The sequence below is a fragment of the Arvicanthis niloticus genome, chromosome 9 (genome assembly GCF_011762505.2).
Source record: "Arvicanthis niloticus isolate mArvNil1 chromosome 9, mArvNil1.pat.X, whole genome shotgun sequence".
NCBI lineage: Eukaryota > Metazoa > Chordata > Mammalia > Rodentia > Muridae > Arvicanthis > Arvicanthis niloticus.
In genome coordinates this window covers 75,230,512-75,252,452 of record NC_047666.1, presented here as the reverse complement: position 1 = coordinate 75,252,452, position 21,941 = coordinate 75,230,512, and the positions used below count along the sequence as shown (strand labels likewise).

Here is a 21,941-nt window from a genome sequence, read left to right as displayed (position 1 = left end):
CACAGCCAATGTCATTCAAACTGATACTATTTTTAAGCTCAACCTTTTGACAAGGCTGTGTGAGAAATGCTGAGAAGGCCTTGCAAGAGCCACCAAAGGGGGCAATGGCTGAAGTTTAAAACTTAGGGGGAAAAAAAAAAGGCATTTTAAAGCTACCAGTGACCTATAGAAGAGGCAGAGTGCAGGGAAGAGGTTGGAGAAATAGGGCAGGTTTAGAGGCGGAAATAAGAGCATGTGCCCAGGCCTTAGTATGTGAAGGCAGGGTGTAAGTGGGCAAGTGGCCAGAGGACCAGCTTAGCCCTGAAAGCCTGGCTTGGGCTTCCTGGGGACTAGCACTGAAGAGGGTTTTAAATTCAAGTACTCAAGTATCTGTAGTAAGTGTGATTCAGTGGTCACCTTGGGTTCAGCACCTGGTATGGGGTACAAGTTCACAGGCTGGCTCTTGGGCCATTAGAGAGAGAGGAAAGGGTATGTGGCACTGCCTGGACTGGGTTTATGTGACAAGGCATTCTGCACAGGGACTTCAGAGAGTTTCTAAATGGAATCCATAGCCCTGGAAACTGCAGACACCCCCCAGACATTTACTAAACGGAGGACTGTGCATTTTTTTTCCAGTGTTTCCTGGTAGCACTTTGATTCCTTGGCTTTTACTTTAACTTCCTCCACTGGCACTGTCAGTAACAGATTTAGAGGGCAATTTGCTTTCATCGTCCCCATCCTATTCCAAAATGCCCCCGTTATTTTAGGAAGCCCTACCCTTCTCCTCCGGAGCTCTTTCGCAGTTCTTCTTGTAGGCGAGTCCTGGAGGTAGGGTCCTTCCAGAGTCCAGTCCTGCAGAGGTCACATTCTCTGTGTGATGGGGATGGGTGGGAGGGGATGTCCCCAGCGTTTGTCAGTAGCATATGCAATGGGTTGTGCTGACTGCACTCCCAGGCTTGTCAATTTTCACCCTGGGAAATTAGCAACAAAGCCTGGATCTGTCTCGTGGCTGCTTTTGCACTTTCCGAGGGCGGCTGTACTTGACTGAGCTGCAGAACAGAGAGCAGAGACACAGCGAGCGAGAGAGAGAGAGAGAGAGAGAGAGAGAGAGAGAGAGAGAGAGAGAGAGCACTAGCAAGCTAGCTAGCGAGCAAGGGAGCCAGCTAGAGGGAGGGAGAGAAGGAAGAGAGAGAAGAGAGAGGGAGGGGGTGGGGGCGAGAGGTAAATACTCTTGAATCGGAAGGGAGCTGCCTCCGCTGTGGTTCTGACAGGCGCTGCCTGGGCTCCGAGGCGCTGTAATAACTGGGTGACCTTTTCTTGGGCTGTATTATGTCTGGCTGGGAAGGGATTGCATTTTGCGGCTGAGAGCCAGGGCTTCCTTCAGCTCGGGCTCCTCTCACGCTGCTGGGGTAAGTTGTCAGGAGCCAGGACCAAGAGAGACATCCCCCGGACTGCAGTTGCCTAAAAGAAGGACACCTGTGGCTCGCATGCGGTCCACACTGGTACTTGGCGGATCCTGGAGGACCTCATTATTTTAAACTTAAAAAAAAAATAGAGAGAGATTCTACCCCGTTTTTTTTTCAAACAATGTTTCTTTTTGACCTTTCCCAAGGAGAAGCGCTACCAAGCAGCCGCTGTGCTCACTGAACACCCTCCCCTGTATCGCTTAATTGAGAAGGTAAGTGAGAGGCTGTGTACACACGCGTCGCTTATTTGTGCTGTGTGTGTCTGCTGGTGCGCGCGTGCGTGTGCGGATGTTGGGTGTTTTTTTTTTTTCCTTCTTCTTCTTCCCCATCCTCTCCCAATGAAGCATGAAGTAAAGCTGCACCCGAACCATCCTCTGCACCAATGCAACTTTCACCACGCTGCAGGTCTGCAGAGACGGTTTCGTGTTTGTTTGTTTTTCTTTAAATCATGAGAGGCATCATTATTTTTATGATGAGACATGAAAGAGATGTGGGGCGGAAGACGTGGATGCCGGAGGAAGAGAGGGAGCGCGCGGCTGCAGCGCGACATCTCAAGTAGGAGTCTAGTGCATAATAGACAAAGTTCATTGCGAGCTGCAGCATTCGCATACCCTGACTCCAAGAGACTGGTTGGGACAGTTTGCAAAGGTTGAGGGTTGGGGGTTGCTTCCAGTCTAAGGGAAGTGGTATCAGTCTTGGGTATTTTCCCAGACCTGCTTGATGAAATTTATGCCTGCAACCCCCAAGAAAGAGTTGAAATTACAACCTTTGTTTTTGTCTACACCCCTGGTTCTCCCAATGCAACCTTAAAATCAAAACACTGCCTCTGTGTGTTGCAAAAGTGACTGTGTCGCTGTGTCGCCGGGCATGGAGATGGGGGACAAGTGTCCAGTGGAGGCAGGTTCCTTGTACCCAAGTGTCTGCATCTTAACAGGTAGAGAGAGAGAGAGAGAGAGAGAGAGAGAGAGAGAGAGAGAGAGAGAGAGAGAGAGAGATTCAGCACATTTTAACCGGGGCTACTCAGATTGCTGTTATGAAACACAAGTCAGATTTATGATCTTTTTCATACCGAACACGATATGCTATGCTAACACTGCGTGTGACGGTTTAATCAAATCCATTTGTTACCAGGAAGCTAAAAGGGGCCGCTGGGATTTTAGGATTATGGGCAGAGTGAGGGAAGCATGTGGCTTTGTCATTCGCCATCATTTTACACGCTCCCTCATCCCTTCCCCCACTGCCTGCTTCCCTCGCCCACTAGACCCTAGCTCCCAAAGTGGCTTCACAATAGTGGATCCTGGGCCCTGTATGCTGCTCACCAGATCCACGCTTGGGCCCCAAATCCAAGTGACTCTCCACTTCTACTCTCTACCTCTGGGCTTGATGCTCCATGCGAAGCTACGGAGACTCAGGCACGCCTCAGTCAACTCATGCAGAAACAAGAGAAAAGTTTTGGTAAGGTTACCTTCTAGCACAGATGTACTTTCTCGGGCCGCTAGACACTCGTGGCTAGCTCCACAGCCAGCCTGCTCTTCTACTGCGGAAGATACGAAATATTATTGTTGCTGCTGCTTTTAAAGACTGCTGCTTTCGACCAATTAATCTCTAAGTGTCACAAATACTGGTACATTCTTTGCAAAACCAGCCCAGCGTGGCTGCAAAGACACAGCCACAAAAGGTTGGATCATAAACTCCACAAGGAGATTCTTTGTTAGAGTGTATGTATGTTTCTTATTTTTTTTTTTTTTTTTTATTTTGCATGTGAGCTGCATCAAAATTGAACCCAGTCTTGCAAATCTCTTGTTGGCCTTTGCCAAGCACTAGCACTTTGCTGCCATGGTAACTGTAATTAAACTGATAAGAGTGGGGAAATGTCAGTATCTCTGAGCCTTGCAGCTGCATTGGAGAAAAAGGGAATCAAATTGGTTCCCAGCTCCATTGCTCAAAAAGGGGAGGGTGGTGGAAGGGACGCGGAGGGGGTTGGGAGTTGAAGGGGCAGAACAGAGTTAAGCAGCTCCACTACCAGAGATTTGGGGACATCTATTTGCATTGTGTTCCCTTAGGGGGCTGCAGCCTGTAGGGGTGCTCTGGGCCAGTGAACAGAGAGAAACAAGCTTTTAGGCCCAATCCAGTTTTCCAATCTGGGTTGGGGGGGGGGTGCGTGAGTGGGAGGAAGATGGGCAGGAGGAGAGACAATCTTTTGTTTGGTACTCTTGGCAATCAGAAGGCTGTGTTGGCCAAATTCTTTTAATCTATGCCATTGCTCCCAGCTGCGAAACCTGCCGACCCGATTTTAGCATCCTCTCTTCCAAAAGCTTTTCTGGATGGAGCCCCCTTCCACGGCTCCCAAATTGTCCTCTGTAAATCTTTTGAAAGGGGAAGGAATGTTCTCCATTCATTCAGCATGATCAGTTCAAATAATACATACATGTAAAAAAAAAAGCCCATAGTTCCTGAGCACTGCACATCTTTCGTTATTCTGGTTATTTTTTAAGCCCCTATGTGTTGTGGAGTTGTGGTTACTTTGTTGTGTTAACTACTGAAGCTAAGACTGTGCGGATGAATGGCACAGAACAAGGGGACATAATAGATGCAATCAACCGGCAGGCCTTCTCACAATGCAATCCAGGCAATTAAAAGCTCACCAGAGTTTAAATGAAACGGTTCTACTTATTCCTGCACAGCACACTGCACAGGCTATTATTTATGTCTTAAAAAAAAAAAAAAAAACTATGATTTTCCTTAAACTGTCAAATAACTCAGAATGGCAGGGTCTCAGAGGCAATAAGAATTTCCCTCAGAACAATTTGCATGCCAATCTAAAAACTAGTTATGGGTGCTGATGGGCTATGAGCAACTTGTGAAGTGTCTCTTAGCCACGAACACATAACTCTGCCCAGATGTATACTTCTTTGGACCAAGAGCAGAGCCTGCTCAGTGCTTTCTGCCTTTTAGGTGCCTGGCAACATGGTGACTACCAAGTGGTTGTTTTCCTACGTTTGTTTTTCTAAATGCATAGAATAGAACAGATTCTATTTGCAAGAGAAAGGGGGATGGTCTCTAAAAGAACATATGAGGATGGTATAGAAAATATCAGATTCCTTTCATGCACAAGGCCAAACAGAATGTAAGAGTTTCAGTTATTAATTGGCCTCTGAGTGCTAAATTAAAATGTCAACACAACAAAAACACTTTGTGGAGACAAGCAGGGCAGTATTCCTTGTGCCAAATGTTGGTATCTGCTGTCTTGGTTACAATGCATTTTGAATAAAGATAGCTGACCCTCTGCACTTAATAATAATATCATGAGTATAGGAAATAATGGTGTATAGCTTACTACCAAAAAGAATTATTTTTTTTTAAAATCTTTAGCTTAGTGATGTATTAAAAAAAAAAAAACTTAGATAATTAGGATAGTTACCCTTAACAAACATTGAGATGCTTTTAGTCATAAAATTCTGTCTGTTTTTAGTAAATCAAAATCCCCCCTTCTTCCCCAGGTATATGACTAAGAGGCGCCTGGGTCTGTTGTACACCGTAATTAATGGGATTCATGCCTTGTGGGACCTGACTAGAAAAGGATAACTAGTTCTGATCAAAGAAACTTCATTTGTTAGAAGTTCTAGAGAGTGAGATTTAGCAGAGCTATCAAGGGTTATGATTAATCTACACTAGGCCCTGAGCTCCTTCAAAGAGAAGGGATCAGAAACCGAGCTACAGGGCCACCACCTGCTCCTCTGCACAAATCTGGCTGATGGTCCACAGCTCGGAACACCAGAGCCACGCGTGTCAGACACACAGGACAGCCACCCTGCTTTCTTCCCTGCACACCCTCCTCTGCGCAGCTCTACCAGAGGAGCAATTTTCTTACCTGAGCTCAAGAACAATTTAATAGTATGTGTTCTTCCTGCGATATTTGTAGCTACAAAACAAACTCAGCTGTGGCTATGCTTTCAGACTCCTCATCAGTGCTTGTCGGTGGTGGTGTTTTGTTTTATTTGTTTTTATTTTTCCCCTTTGGTTATTTGTTTTTTTTTTTCAGGGTAGTTAATGAGGGGTTGCTATCAGAAGGAAGGAGAGAGTTTATATATCTTGAGGAGAAATGAATCACCAATATTTCACTTCTCCCTTCCGAAACACTCCTAAACACGAACATATTTGCCGTTTTATATTTCTGTCCAACCAAGTTTAAAACTTTATGTGAAGAGAGGAAACGAAGTGTTAAGGGGGTGACCGCCGAGTTACAGGTAGACCACCTGGTATCAGGTGCACAGTAGTGATATCATTGAGCTTTACAAGGGACTACTTCACTTCTGTGGCTTTCTATGTTATAATTTGTAATACAAGGGAGTCAATGATGTCTGCAGTAGTTTATAGTGATTCAAATCCATCATTTGATAAAGACGAAGCTTTAATAATTGGCCAGCACTCTTCGCTTGCTTTCTTTCTTTCTTTCTTTCTTTCTTTCTTTCTTTCTTTCTTTCTTTCTTTCCTTCTTTCTTTCTTTTTATAGGCTAAGTGTTTGAGTGTTTGACACCTGGGGAAAAATAAAGGAAAAAACTTAAAAAAAAAAAAAAAAGAGTATTCATTTAATTGAAAATATTTCAGTCAAGTTGTAAAAGCCGTAGAAGCCAGCCAGATTCCTTGCTTATGAAGAAAGTTCAGCATTGAAATACAAAGATTTTTCTTTATTTAATATGGTGCATGTATACCTTCTGTACATATCTGTCTATGAATGAGTGCCTAATTTTGTACCTTCTTGGGCTTTGTCTTCTATTGCTTCTTCCTTCCTTCCTTTATAAAATAAGTGTATGCTTGGGGCTATAAATCACGTGATCCTGTACTTGTTTTGTGTTAGAGCATATATTATATAATCAAGTGATGAGTCTTCAATATAAGCAGTGACTAATGTGTATGAAAACAGATAACCTTTGTTATTTTAACACAGTGAATACTTTGAAATATCAAGGACACAGAAGCAAGTATTTGGATGTAAATAAGCCACTATAGGATTGATGGCCTTTGGGCTAGAAACACTGTGCACTTATCTATAAACTTCTGTTCCTCTAAGTAAGGGTCTGAATTTCCCCTACAGATGCACAATGCTTCCATCAAATTCATGTTAAACAAATTGTCTATCCATTTGGACAAAGCTCAGTTTTGATCTCCATCAGCCAACTATGAGATAGCTTTAGTCTCTTGCTTCTCAGGGTGCCATCCACTTGTTCAGATGCACTTCCCAGGGGAACCATTCTCCTATGAACCTATGGAAATGATTAGAGGCTTTCTAACCGCCCGTGTGTAGTGTCAAGGTCCAATGTACAACATCGGTTTACCACTGCTGTGCTTCGTGTGTAGGAGCTCATCATGATTTTCATATGGCTTTTATAAAATCTAAAACGTAGCTTGATTATGGTACATCCCTCAAAAAGGAAGAAGGAAGGAAGGAAGGAAGGAAGGAAGGAAGGAAGGAAGGAAGGAAGGAAGGAAGAAAGGAGTGCAGAGGCAGTGTTTTACTATTTCACATGTTCGTCCGTCCTTCCGTTTTGACATCCCAGTTCTCTCTCTCGTTTCTTTCCTCAGGCATACAAATGCTCTCAGTTCAGCCAGACACCAAGCCGAAAGGTTGTGCTGGCTGCAACCGCAAAATCAAGGACCGGTATCTCCTGAAGGCACTGGACAAATACTGGCATGAGGACTGTCTGAAGTGTGCCTGCTGTGACTGCCGCTTGGGAGAGGTGGGCTCCACCCTGTACACGAAAGCTAACCTCATCCTTTGTCGCAGAGACTACCTGAGGTAGGAATCGTTCTTTGCACGCCAGTGTTGACTGGGTGCCTTTTATAGTACATTTGTAAGTGTGTTTTCTGCCTTGTTGGTTTGATTCCCGTAACTACTGACTGGTGTTCTTCAAGGATGTCACCCTGCCAGCCTTCACAATGCTGGCCTTTATCAAGCAAACTTTTGCTTAAGGGATAGCCAGCCAAAACATCTAAAGTGTTTTAATTTGGCTTGTCCAAGTACGCTGACTGAAGAATCAGTCGCTCATGACTTACATTGGAAATGGCAGCTAATGCCAGGGATGTTCTGACAAAACATCCAGGTTGTTTCTTTCTTTAGAGCCAAAGAGTTGAAATTAGTTGAGTCCAACAGACAAATGAGTCTGTTGCTCACCTAAACATTTTAGCTCTGTACTTTAGATAAGTTCAACTTTAGTTGAACTGAATGGTCTGGTTATTCAGCTAACTCTCCTGTCTCACGTACATTAAAGAAAGTCAGTTTTAAATTCTTAATTTGTGTTTATTAGTATATTTACTGCAGTGTTTTGGACCTCTCACACAGAGTGACTGTCTCCCCACCTAGGGATATTCGAGTGATCATTTCAATATTGAGCAGCCTCAGACTCAGACTCGCTTGTGATTTTTTTTTTTTTTTTTTGAGAGTGAAAAGTAATGACCTCAAAGTTGATGGGAACCATTGCTATCCTCCAAAGTACAAACACCAGAATGGTTTCAAGACAGTGTGGGTATCCATGGTTATGCCTGCCTGATGTTAGTCCAAAGTCTCCCTGCTTTTTGTCAACACAGAAATGCTCCTGAAGAGAAAGTATTTTCTTTTCAGGGGACTTTGTGACTTGACTTAGCTGCAAATTACTTATCTTAATAAAGTGGGGTCTATCAAATTAGAGAAATGATATATGGCATCATTTGGGCTTTCATATTTGATACAATTAATCATTTTTTTCTAGCCTGACATTAAGCTATTTATTTTGAATCGTTTTCCTTATGACACAAAATTTATCAATTGGCAGTAACTCCCTAACCAACCATCTTGGCCATTCTGGGAGGTGGTTCTTGGGAAATTTGATCCCTCTTTTCTTAGTCTATAATTCAGCTACTTAAAGTCAGATTTTTATCCTAATACATATATATCTTTTGATTAATGGTGGTTGCATAAGGGCAAATCCAGTGTGGTTTATCACATTCTGCTCTCCCCTGGAAGTGTTGCTCTGGCTTGTGCCTACAGCCTCCTGACTAATTATATGCACTTGTTACCACTTCCTAGAGCTAGAGGCAAGCAAGGTGGCAACATTGGAAAGTGACTCTCAGGAACCAGGGCTTCCCTCATTATGGTGGCAAACTAATCAGAGTTAACTTACAAAACAGATTCTTTCAGAACTCTGCAGTCTTTGAACTTTTCTTCTTTGAAATAAAAAATGTCTCCTGCACTCATTGTGAGTGAGCGCCTCATTTCCAGATAAAGCGTTTCTGTTTGCTTTTCATGATCTGACGTGTGTTGCTTTCCAGGTTCGCTTTGTCTGTGCTAAGGCAATACCCTCAGCTTTTGGACTTCTTTTGACTTACATTATGCACAGTTTTAGTATTTCAAGTGGATTTAGGTTTGAGATTGCAAACAAGGAGTCTATACAGTATGGGCTGGAGTAGGTATTTTAATAAGTAAAATAAATAAATAAATGTTAAGGAAAATGCAAAGATGGTGGCTTAAATGCTTCAGATATTTCTGACTCAGAAATGTTGAGTTTACCTGTTTCGTGGGTAAAATAGTTTTGCATTTTTAATGTGTGGACAGCAGAGAAAGTAAGCTTGGGTTTGTTTTACTTTATTCTTCCTTGTGATAGCAAATAGGAAAGGATGTTACCCTAGTGTCTGACTATCTCAAGTAAATGTTTCATCCAAGGGAATTTATCAAAATAGTTTACGTACCTGAAGTCTTCATTGTTCCTTAAAATAACAAAATGTAGGATACCTTTTAAGATAAAACTTTTCATTTCTTCTGGGTTTTAATTTTAGTTAACTTATTTACAAATATATCTTACTCTTTCATATCGTCTGATCATCAATGTGTTCATTTCTCAAGGAACAGTTTCCTCTGAAATTGGTCATTACCACATTAATGGCCAGTTGTTATGTTAACAGCCCAAGAGTTGTTAACGTTTCAGACTAAGTTGTTAACAGCAAATGTATCCTTATTTAAGCTGAAGGTTTGCTGTGTATAATGTGACTTGGGCAATTTCACTAATACCTCAGAAGTGTCAAAGGGGAATGGAGAAGTGGAGTATGCATAAAATGCTGGGTTGTGAGTTATGGAATATGCCACAGATGTGGCAAGTTTCATGTGCATAGCATAGGTCTCGATGACATTATAAAGATGTGTCTCTAAGAAAATAAAATAGTCCGAACCTGTATTTTACATCAGCACCTTTAACCAAACTTATTCGTAGATCAAAGCCTTTGATTGGATACAGCCATTTACAAATACTTATTAGATGCCTGCTCTGTGGAAGGTAGAATTTGAAACAACAACCAAAATTAAGAATAAGGGAAGAATGTCATTAAGTAATGACATTTTGGACTCTAGCCATTACTTTCAAACTCATTTGTGGCAATATGCATAAAACAGTCAGTGCATAATTTAAGTTTTAGAATTAAGACTCTGGAGCTATTAAGATAGTTTATTTTATTGTAAGAATATTTATAATGTGATTAATGAACAAACACTTTTCTGTGTCTAATTGCAGAGCCTCAAAACCCATTTCCCGTCATTGTTCCGCATGTGTTCTGTTTTTGTATTTTTCGCAGGCAATATTTAACTACTTAAATCCTGTTTCAAAATAGTTACTTTTTGGGACTTTGAGTATTATATGGTTTTTGGTGCAGTACCAAACAAGCCCCAAGTAAGTTACAGATATAGATTTGTCCCTCTGAGTCACTAGGTACCTAAGAAAGAAAATACTAAAGGAAACGTCACCCACGCTTATAAATTGTCCCTTATTGGTATTATGCTAAAGTAGGTAATTGTTCATAGCTGAAGAAGAGGGAAATATTTTATCAATTGTTCTTAATAGCTTAATTAACATTTCCCCCTATAGAATAAAAACAAACAAATGAACAAACAAATAAAATTAGTTAATTCTAAACTATGAGTTTTAGAAGGTTTAGCTATTACTCTATGTGGATAGGGTAGTGTTACGAAATGAAACCATTGTAAGTCCTTTGAGTCGTGGACTGGAGGTATTAAATTATAGGAAAATATATGAATTTAGATAGCAGGATACTTTCTGAAGGTATTCATTATTGTGATTCATGTCTTTCTCCGAGGCATTTTTTTTTTAACCTTTGTGACACAGTCAGCATCATTTAAGGAAAAACAAAACAGTTTCGGTTGCTGCAGCTTTGGTCCCCAGAGTGAGAGGGACTGCTCACTTCCTGAAACTGGCCTGTCATGCTGGCTTGTCTTTTGATCTACTATTCTGCTGTGAACATAAGATGTACATACCCAAGGAGACAAAATTTACCTCCTTGCAGGACCACTCCTCCTCCTCTGGAACTTGTTCCACAAAGAAAGAAAAAGCATGATTGACTTTTAAGATCTCTCTCTCCTTTGAGAGCAAGGGTGTGTGGTCCATCTGCAGTCAGGTAGCAGCTCTATGTCAGAACTAAGACAATTAGTTGTTAAAAATGAAGCCAGCACATTGATCTATTCTTTAAAAGATTTTTAAAGGCAACTCTGTAACACAATAGACAAAAAGCATCTTTAGACTTCAGAGTTTAAAATTGATAATACCTAAGAATAGTCATTTGTTGAGTAAAAATAACAATGTTTAGCAGTCATGTCTAAGAGACTCTGGTCAGTACTGTCACTTCTTCATCTTGTTGAATGTGAATAGCCGGTGGATAACCAGAGATTTAGAATTAAGACTTTATGTAAACATTAAATACTTAGAACTGCAGAAATGTTCCTATTCCGTACTTTTTGACCTAGAGAGAAAAACAAATCAGATCTTACCACTCCAACCTTCGAACAGCCTTTACTTTGTGTGTGTGTGTGTGTGTGTGTGTGTGTGTGTGTGTGTGTAAGTGTAAGCCTGCAGATTCAGATGGCATATTCTAAGCATTAAGCCAATACCTCCTGTATCTCCTATCTCTTTGAATGTTGCCTTGCCAGATAGCTGTTTCAAAGCTGTTTCCTCTAGTGTACGCCATTAAAGCTGCTTATAGCTGTTTCCATATGAGAAGCCGTAAAACATCTTATATAAAATTTAATGCAATTTGCCATTTTTATATGCGAGCATGATTTGTTTAAAACAAAACTACCGGGAAAGAAAGAAGCTTTACATTCCACCAAAGTTGCCAATTAACTAAAATGATTGAAGCTTGCTCTGCTGACTGCAGATTTTATATACTTTAATATAATAATGTAACTCTTAAAGAGCAAATTAAAATAAAATGCTGCACAGAGCATCAATCTAGCTATAACTTTATTTCACAGTGATCAAACCTGGTACTTCTAAGTTTTTATGTAAGATTAAATTTATATTGATGTGTGATAATAGCCCTAAATATAAATAGGGATGTGTTATTAATACCGTCTCATTTGGGTAAAACAAAAACTTAGTGTCTGTCTTAATGTGAAATAGAGTATTCATTCTTTCTTCCCTCACTCTCATCTTCTGAACAGGAAGCAGATGGAAACATTGGCCCGGGAAGCAGCAAATGATTATTTCTTAAATAACTTTTTATGATCTGAATTTTAAAATAAAATAAGCTTCTACCTAGATTGAGTTACCTCATACATAAACTTTTCCTACAAGCTTCTTAGGAGGCTTTAGGCATTTTTACTTCAGCTTTTATTTTTATAAAATCGGAGTGCCTTATTTGATCTTAGTATAATGAAATATTTCGATGCATAAACATACTTCCATCCGTGGTCTCTTGAAAAATACTGGTATGACTCCCAAATTACTTGACATTATTTACAGCTTTTACATAGACTTGTGATTTTTCCATTTTGCTTTTATCGTAGGAAAGTATTATTGAATTCTAGTTTAGACTATATAATATGCATAGAGCAATTTAATGAAGAGATGATCATGTCATTTGATTCAACATTTTAGAGAGATGTTGCTTGCCTGGGAAAATAATTGGTGGTTCACAGCAGACTTCCTGAGGAACAAGTATACAGAAACTATGTCTATTAAAAATATTTAACCTATATGTAAATTTTTTCCTTTGTAAACCTATCAATAACCTTTTTCTATTTTCAATTCCACAGTTACCCATCTTTAAAGAATATTTACATAATTCATATAATTAGCACTATTTGTTTTCTGGATTTTTTTTTTCTTGACTTGTTTTATATACGTCAGCTATTTTCATGAAAAATACCAATTCTCTGGAATTATTTTAAAATACTCCACATTATTTATCTATTTGTTTTTTCATCATTTTATAATGCATCAAACTTCAACGAGGGTTGTTTTTAATATGGAAGTTGGATAAATTTGACATGCCCGACTTAGCAAAGAATAAAAAACAATTTGTTTCTACAAGTATATTTAGGATTAAAGACATCTAGAAGAAATACATTTGAGAATTGCTAGGATCGCTTATTTTGCACTTTATAAATATGTAGAATTCTGGGAAAGAATTCTATTTTTGGTTGCTCTTAGAAAATACCAAAGTAAGCCAGCACTTCATTTATAAGCTCACCATTAGCTTCCATTAAGTGACTAATAATACATCTTAATGCTGTGTTTGGACTGCATAAACATAATTTATTAAGGAATTTCCTTTTGAAAATATGCTGAAAGTAGTAATTTTGTAAATGGTCTTGATGAATATTTACATTATAAAAATGTATTGTGTGGTTCAGTTTTCTGCCTCACATAAAAATTACAGATCCTAAAAATAAGAATTTTAGCTACCTCAACGATCATGGTATTTTCCGTCATTACTCTGTAACTCTTCCAAGTCCTCTTTTGGTATTTTGTTTAAAAGAAAAATTTCCTCAGTTCCATCATTCCATCATAGACAGAAGTTTCATCTCAGCCCCAGACCCTACCCAGTGAGCTGACATGTATTGTGTTTATCAAGTAATGTTAAAGTGTGTGTGTGTGTGTGTGTGTGTGTGTGTGTGTGTGTGTGTGTAGGCATAAACATCTGGTGAGACCTTAAGAACAGAAGTAGAAATAAATGGTCTGTGTGTTATCTGTGTTCCTGTTAGATGTCACTTACCTCTCTTCTTGATTCTTCAGTTTCATGGTATGTTGAGCTTTGAAACCAGTGAAGTCCTGACACTTGATGCCAGCTAATTTCCTCCTGTTGTAAGGTGCAGCACTGATGTGTTGTTACATGTTACATCTTTGCTAGTCTCGGGTGAAAGACAAATTTCATAATACTGGGTTTATTCCCATTTGACACCTTTGGTGTTTGTCTTCTGGTTCCACTTTCACCAGCTCCTCTGGAGGCTGAACCTGTCTTCTTTAGTTAGGGTTGTATGATGGAAACACAATTTATCTGAAAACTAAGCATGTATTTCCCCGTCAAGGTATTTATGCAAAATTTATTTCAAGAAAACTTTACACTGTGAAACATGTAACCTGTTTACAATTTTTTGTTAGTTTAAACAATTTATTTTCCCTAACTTTCATGTCTTATTATTGATGCCAATAAATAATTTTACTTTAAAGGAATTATGATTTAAGCATATACCTTTAATTATGTTAATAAGACATACCTACTATACACACAGGCACATCATATCAACGACATGTACATACACTTGGGCCTTTTTGGTTTCTGTCCTATGTTCATCAAAACTTAAGTTTCAGCAATGTTTCCATGGTTCTAATTCTGTCTGAATTCCTTTATGCTGTTAGCTTTTTCTGATGTGAGATATATCTAGCTGTAGGCTTTTACCAGTTTCAAATAAAACCACACTTGAGATAAATAACCATCCTGAACTAGTAGGATCTTTGATTTGAAGTTGTAAAATTAACATTAAGCTTTGTGTATTAAGTCAGACTCTAATCAGCATGTGTTGTTATGATTCAATTTAATATTAAAAACTCTCCAACTGGGCTACTGGGAAAATAAAAGACTCTTAGGAATTGAAGGATTATTTGCAGAGGAACGCACTAAAGCCATATTTAAGTGAAATTGTTATTACTGGTGCAATACAGTGGTGTCCACATTAAGCCTACCCTATTAATAAAGAGAAGATCGGTTTTAGCAAACATAAATATCAAATATGAGGAGAACAAGCTAGGGGCACAGGACTTCGTAAAGCATGTTAATGTTAACATTTAATGTGAATCTAAATACCACAGAGAAAAACCGAATCTCCCCGCCCCCCCCCGTCCCCGCCCCCGCCCCTGCCCCCGCTCCCGCCCCTTTTTAGTGATACAGGCTCTGAAAAGGCAACAGGGAGGTAGAAGCTAATTCCAGACCTGCCAGACAAGTCACAGCTTCTAGAACTCCCAGAGCAACACTCTGCTTTTTAATACCAGTTCACAATGAGTACAGTACCAGTGTGGGTACATCTGTTTTTCAAATCAGTTTTTTAATTTGTTTTTATTTTTAAAAGTTTTGCCCATGGCATGGTGGCACGTGCTATAGTTCCAGCACTTGGTGGTTCTAGGCAGGGAGATCAACAGCAGGAACACAGACTCAACTACAAGTAACAGCCTTCGATAAAATGCTGACATATTATGAAATAAATGAGATTATGCCATTTTAGAATTCTTTATGATCCCAAATACAGTACTTACTTTGCATCTATAAATTGCACAATAAAAGCATATGGTTACCGATTATGTCTTATAAAGTCTGAGTTTGAGGAATGAGCCATTTTTGTCCCTTTACTTGGGTGGGTGGGAACAGACAAAGTTACCATACCTTGTAGCACTAAGTAAGAGTATAGATAGCCATCCATGTGCAAGTGGACTCAAATTGTAAAAGTGACAAGTTCAATTATATATTGAGCTTATTAAAACTTAGGATTGTATATGCATTTATTCATATATTGAGAAAATATAAAATAATAATTTAAGTATCAATGTTTTATCAATATAAATAATATATGGAAAATGTAATATTCTACTTGATTTTATATGACACATCAATACTAAAAGGTCATTATTGATATTTTACTACGTGAGCCATAAGATAGTCAGTCTGAAATATTTGTGAAGCATTTAGCACTTAAATTTTTTTCTATAATTGCTAAATATTGATAATAATCTTGCTAAATAACTAGGTAAAATATATTTTTTACTCCATTTATGACCTTCAAAACCAATGTAGAAAACTGAGATGTGTATGTCAAGTAAAATTAGAAGAACAAGAGGGGGGGTTAAGCTATAGCTGAGTAGTCAACTATGTACCTTCTATATCCAGGGCCCTGAGTTTAGTCTCTCGCATGAAAAATAAAAGTAGAAAAAACAAACATTAGAAGGAAGGTCTTAAGAACAAATATAAACTTCTTAAAAACAGTCTTTGTAAGTAAGAAATCTCTAGAAAAGCGGAGCTTCATAGCTGTATTTCTGCATTTAGGGTAAGAATGGACCTGTGTTTGAACCAGTGTATCACTTTGCACAGAAGTCAGCAGGCTATCAATGGCAGGCACCATTGACATCTTGCAAAACATTTAGCATTCTTGTCCTCATCTTCTCATCCAATAAATATCATTATTCGAGGGGCAACAAGGCCCTGGGACACAATGCTGAATAAAATATAAAATTTCTGCCCTTGTAAGAAGTTTTATTCTAATTAGACAGAGTAAATAAATATGAAAAAATGGAGGGAATGAGGAAGAACAGGGAGCATAGAATGTGTGTGTGTGTGTGTGTGTGTGTGTGTGTGTGTACATGTGCACACATGCATGTGTGGAGAGAAATGGAGAGGAAGATGGAGAGGAAGAGAAGAGATGGAGAATTGAAGCACTGACCTCTTAGGTTACACATAGAAACGGCCTTATGGAGGAAATTTCTTCAGGTACAGTTACAGCAGGAAATGACAGAGCTACTCATGAGGGGCACATATGTGAAATGCATTCTGAGCACAGAAAATAATTAGAATAAATACTTTGGAATAGGAATACTTTTGATATATTTGATACATTTGAGGATCAAAGATGCTGCTGTGGTCGTAGCAAGAGCATGAGGCCTAGAGGGTAAAGACAGACAGACAGTCAGCATGAGGACCTCTGCTGCCCCTGTCATGGTTACAGTGGGATTCACGTGGACAATTCTGAGTGTCCTCTAGGGAAGCTGTATGCTCTGAGCAGCGCTCGTCAATAGCATTTGGGATTAGAAAGTTCTAGTACTGACTCACATGGGAAATTTTGTCACTCTCACTTACTAGTTTTTACTTTTCTTTAGGAATCTTTTTACTTGGACATGCTGATGAGTCTTCATAGTTAAGAAGTTATGAAATATGATTCAAAAACCACAAGGACATGATAATATGACCATCTGCTACTAATCCATTGGTTATTGGATATTTGTGTTTATTTTAAGTTAACACCTTACACATACCTTGATATGGTTGGAAGTCCATTTGAACTTCAAGTATTTCAATGCCAATTCTAGGAGATGCTGCCACACTGTGTGGGGCCACAAACCATGGTGCTTGCTCAGAAAGATGACCCCTGGTCAGCAGACGAGCTCTTGGCAAATCACAAGGTATATTTTTGAATACTTGGACAATACAAATTTCAGAGGTGGAAGTTTTTCAATAGTTGTCAGTTTTCAAACTTTTGAAGTCAGTTGTACTGAGTTTTCTCTCTGTTGATAAAAGATAAGTCTGGGCTTGCGATGTTGCTTAATTGAGACGAAATTACCTTGTGTGTACAGGGCCTTAGGTACACTTGAACACACACACACACACACAGAGAGAGAGAGAGAGAGAGAGAGAGAGAGAGAGAGAGAGAGAGAGAGAGAGATTAAAATAAAAATTTAAAGTTAAGTCTAGACTTAAGGAATTAAATTGTTTTTAGAGAAAAAAAAAGTTATCCCAACATATCTGCTCTAATCAGCAGTCAGAGCGTTGAACCAGCTTTTAGGAAAGATACACCATTACTGGAAACAACCAGTAAATAACATTCTTAACATTATGAGAGGAACGTGGGACCAGGACCAGTGTTTTCTACAATGAGATTTATTTCTCACCTTGAACCTAAACCTAGTTCACCTGAGCTAAGCTCATACCGGGAAGAGATAAGCATTATTTTTAAAAACTGAAATATTAATATAATTATTATTGTGTATAGGCATTTTGTGCATGTGTCCCTGATGCCTGGTGAGGCCAGTGAGAGGTTGGTAGATCTCCCAGAAACTGGAGTTGTAGAAGATTGTAAACTGTGATATAGGTGCTGGAACTAGAACCCCGTTCTTAGAGCAGCCAGTGCTCTTAGCCATGGAATCCTCTCTCTACTACGCATTCTTATGTTTTGAGTATGTGGTTGTACCATAATTCTGAAACTGAGAGAAATAAGGTAAACTGTACACAATTCAAAGTGTTTGTACCTATACAAAAGATGATCTTGGGTTTTATCACCACAGACACTTGCTGAGAATCTAGGCTAATGTGTCATGAATTTCACAGGGAGATACTGGACAGGACTTGAAAGAGTGGCCCCTATGTTTCACATTCACACAAAAATGGGAATATATACTATTCACAGTGCTAGTTTTGGTCAAAGGGCTGTGTAAGAATTAATCACTATTGACATTCTGAGTCCTGGGGACTTTTTCTGTTCAGCTTCCAGATGCCCCAGTAGCTGGTTTACCTTTTATCATTGCCTTCTTGTTCAGGATGAATTGGCATTCAAATCACTTGCCACTATTTTCTTCTAAAATAGACAGACTTTAGTTTGGCTTTAAGCAATGGTTGCTTTACCTTGACCCCACAGTTTGTTGATTGCTTAAATAAACTTGTCAGACATCATTATTAAAGAAAGACTGGTTTCGAGAAGATTGGTTGTCCGTTTGGCCAAACGTGTTTAACGTCCTGTGCTTTTGATCAGGAGTGGCTATCTGCAGAGACCTGCCAACAGTTTACTCTAGAGAGATTTTAAATTAATTCATTTTTTAAAAATATGTTTTAAAAATTTATCTACAAGTGATAATCCATCTTTGTTCTGCATCACTAAGAGGGTGGTGTGGGATTTTATCTTATATTTTTATTGTTATTTCTTTCTTTCTTGTTTGCTGTTTGTTTATTGATCCAGGGTCTCATGTATCCCAGGCTGCTCTTAAAGTTGCTTTGAAACTAAGGGTGAACTTGAATTTCTGATCCTTTTGCCTACACCTCCCTAGTGGTGTGTCACAGGCTTGGGCCATCATTCCTAGTTAACAGAACACTAATCAAACCCAAGGCTTTGTGCTGCCAGACAAGAGCTCTACTAACTCAGCCCCACACTCTTGGATTCCTTTCTGAGAAAGAGCCCCATTCTGGTCCCCTGCCTAGCCTACAATTCACTGTATAGCAGATGGCATCCAGTGTATACCTCTCCTTCCTGAACTCTGGCATACTGGGTGTGAGCCACCCCACTAGGCTTAATATCTCATCATTCTAACCATTGTGCTATATCACTAATCATTCTCCTGCCTTAGATGTTCCCATCACAACCAGCGTTAATGGCAGAATAGTCAGATGTCCCTGTTATGACCAATTCATGAGCATTTCTTTTCTGTAATTATCAATTTATTAAAAAAAAAAATAAGTCACACAAGTTCTTGCCAATTCACCAAGCAACTTGCGCACTAGGCAAGGTTAGATCTAATCTCTAGCTTTTCAAGGTATGTTGAGAAGCAGAATGGTGAACAGTTTAGATTTTAGGTCTGCGCCGTTCCAATACATCCTAGCTGTGTGCTCCTTTGTGAACTATTCAAGCCCTTGGGTCTCTATGTATTGGTAAGTAATGGTGTTATGTTCTTTCATGGAGTTATTGGGGGGATGGCCCTGGGAAGAAGCTAAACCTGCTAACTGATAATTCACTGGCAGCTTCTGTTGCTATGATGGAAGAATTTCACTGAGTTATGAAGATAAGGTAGTAGGAAAATTAAACATAAAAAGAACATTAAAGAAACAGATTAGGATGAGGTTTAAGAGTGATTAATAATCACGACTATGAAAAGCAGTGACTGTAATAAGATCTTTTGCCGGCTTTTCATTTACAAAGAAGATGGATGAAGAAATAGCTAAATATCATGTGCACTTGAGGCCACATTAAAAAAGAAATCCTAACAGTGGAGATTATTATTAGGGCCAATTTGACTCTTTAGGGGAATTAGTGAAAATTGGATTTCCTCTGTAACTGAAGTGACAGCTTTCTTGGATATCTTATTTGCCCTCGCCCAACCCTGGTTTAGTATATGACAGCCCACAACCTTTAAAGTATTCTACGTAATGTCCCCTAGGTTGTTTTAGCTTTCCTTAATGATGTTGATTTTTCATTCATTTTCTTAAATGACCATGATGTAAGGGTATCAGTATGTTTGTATTGTTTACAATGTTGTTTTAACGTTGTTCTTGGGGGGGGGGGGAAGTGTGCACCTTCAATTTATCTAAATTCATCTTGGGAGGCTGGAGGTGGCTCAGTGGTTAAGGACGCTTACTGGTCTTGCTTTGGACCAGAATTCAGTTCCTAGAATCATATTATCTCTCACAACTGCCTGTAACTCTAACCCAGAGACATCTGCTGTCCTCTTCTCTTCTGGCCTCAATGGGCACCGCACTTAGGGGCACCTGTGTGTATACAGGCACACACACATGATTAGAACAATCAAAATAAAAATCTTATAAACTGATGAATTATAAATTCTCCATTGCATATTTTTTTAGAAAAAATTATGATAGTGGTATTGAAATAAGAGAAAAATAGAAATTGAAATGCTAATATTTTGAAGGGATCTCTGGGAATTCTGTACCCCGCCGTTTTGAGACGACTCTATGTAAGTAGCTTTTAGTGCTTTGGTTGAAAGTTGCTTGGTAATGACGATTTGTGATGGGGCCAGGCAAATAGGAAGATTTGGAAACAGTTATAAAGGAAAGCTCAACTGTTTCAAAGTTCGAGGCGTCCTGTCTGTGAGTTAGCAGGTCTTGGTGTGGTCATTTAATATTAAGCCAAGCTTTACTTTCATGAGTTCTGTGGTGAATCTGCTGCTGTACCATAGCCAGTGGCTATGCTAATATGAGGCAGGGTTCCTCTCCTTTCCCTGCAAACCCCCCTTCAGGACACAGTGAGATTTGAGACAGATAAATGCTGAAAGAACCCTGTGTACCAAAGCGATGTTTATTGCATGTAATACATATCATTGTTTGTCTCCTGTAGTGAAAAATACTTGTATCCTGCTGTTAAAATGCACTCCTGACAGAACAGTGCTTCCTATTATAGGGTCCATTGCTTAAAAAAATATGAAACACTGACAAAAAATACAATTTAAGAAAATCCAACACCAAGAGTAGTCAACCATGTAGGCTACTATTAAGGGGCCAAAACTCAAGGCCAGGGGTTTATTTTAAAAAAGAGTCACAGTGTATTTGCTTGTAGTAGGCAAAGTTGAAAGAAAAAAAAATAGGACTTTGAGTCCCTTGCTCTCTAGTCTGTAGAAAATTAATGAAAGCAACAGTTCAATAAGATTTTATTGCAGGAATGTTTAAGTGAAACATTTTCAGAATGCTTGGGAATTTTTAAACAGTTACTTACCACTTAGGAAGCTATAACACTGTCTTGCGTAACAAATTGTTAGCATTGGATCCTAGGCACACCCCGTGATTTTCTTAAAGTGGGTAGTCAGAGCTGGTTAAGCGGAATCACTTTGCTCGTTGCATTTGTGTGTGTCTGTGTGTGTGTGTAGGTTATAAATACCTTTGAGACTGACAGCCCGGCTGTCCCCACAGTTACTACAGTTTAAAATATAAGCTACTGTCTATGTACCCCGTGGGAGGAGGACAGTTGAATACATTGGGTGGAAAATGAGACTCTAGAGAAGAGAGTCGCCAGAGATGAGATGCAAGGAGGATGTTGGCTATTTGGAGGAGGACAGAGTGTTCTAGAGGAGACAGTAGTAGCGCTGCTATTGGATGATGGGAGCGCATGCGTTCTTCAGCCCCCACCCAGATCTACTATTAGAGAAGATCATGAGTTTAGATGAGATGCATTATCTAATTTTACCATTTTACGAAGAAATCTGTCACCCAGTAGTATTTGAAAAATACTTGAAACCAATTGTGTATGGATTATGTGTTCTTTGTGGGGAAAAACAAACAAACAAACAAACAAACAAAATGTTACAAAAGTATGGGATTGCCGGAGCCACAAGTGGCGAAGCTCGGTACCTGAGAAGCAGAAAGAAGCACTATCCACTATTGTATGTGTGTGTCTGTGTTTGACGGGGCAGGAGAGAGGAGCATGAAGGGGAATCAAAAAATATGTGTCCTGGATTCTCTACCCTGTTGCCAGGCTTCTTGATGCACCCTTTAATAAAGCTTATGAGCTGATTACTCCCGCTCACCTCGGACATCCGGAGATCTGCAGCTTCTGTGCAGACATGCCTTCGAATTTAGTGAGCCTCACTCTGACAACATCACGAAAGAAAGCTTTATCTGTGCTATAAAGAGTCGTGTGTACTCTGCGTGCACGTGCATGTGTGTGTGCAAAGGTATGTATCCACCCATAAGCATGTGGATGCC

At 39.4% G+C, this 21,941-nt stretch overlaps 1 protein-coding gene and 1 long non-coding RNA gene across 7 annotated transcripts in view; one reads left to right on the top strand and one right to left on the bottom strand.

Moving 5' to 3' along the window:
• The window catches only part of LOC143443579 (uncharacterized), a 4,501-nt gene extending 3,548 nt beyond the window's left edge, over positions 1-953 (bottom strand). Inside the window, exon 1 of the long non-coding RNA XR_013112696.1 lies at positions 757-953. This is a non-coding gene — a long non-coding RNA (uncharacterized LOC143443579). The remainder of the gene's footprint in view (positions 1-756) is intronic.
• The window catches only part of Lmo3 (LIM domain only 3), a 59,783-nt gene that overhangs the window by 499 nt on the left and 37,343 nt on the right, over positions 1-21,941 (top strand). Inside the window, exons 1-3 of one of the 6 annotated variants that reach the window (XM_076940714.1) lie at positions 977-1,388; positions 1,592-1,657; positions 7,029-7,242. In XM_076940714.1, coding sequence (XP_076796829.1) covers positions 7,037-7,242 — 206 coding nt within the window. In that variant the 5' untranslated portion in view covers positions 977-1,388; positions 1,592-1,657; positions 7,029-7,036. Of the gene's footprint in view, positions 1-975; positions 1,658-1,742; positions 1,851-2,726; positions 2,901-7,028; positions 7,243-21,941 lie in introns of those variants that run through there. The other 5 variants (XM_076940713.1, XM_034511857.2, XM_076940712.1 and 2 more) reach the window with 5 other exon arrangements.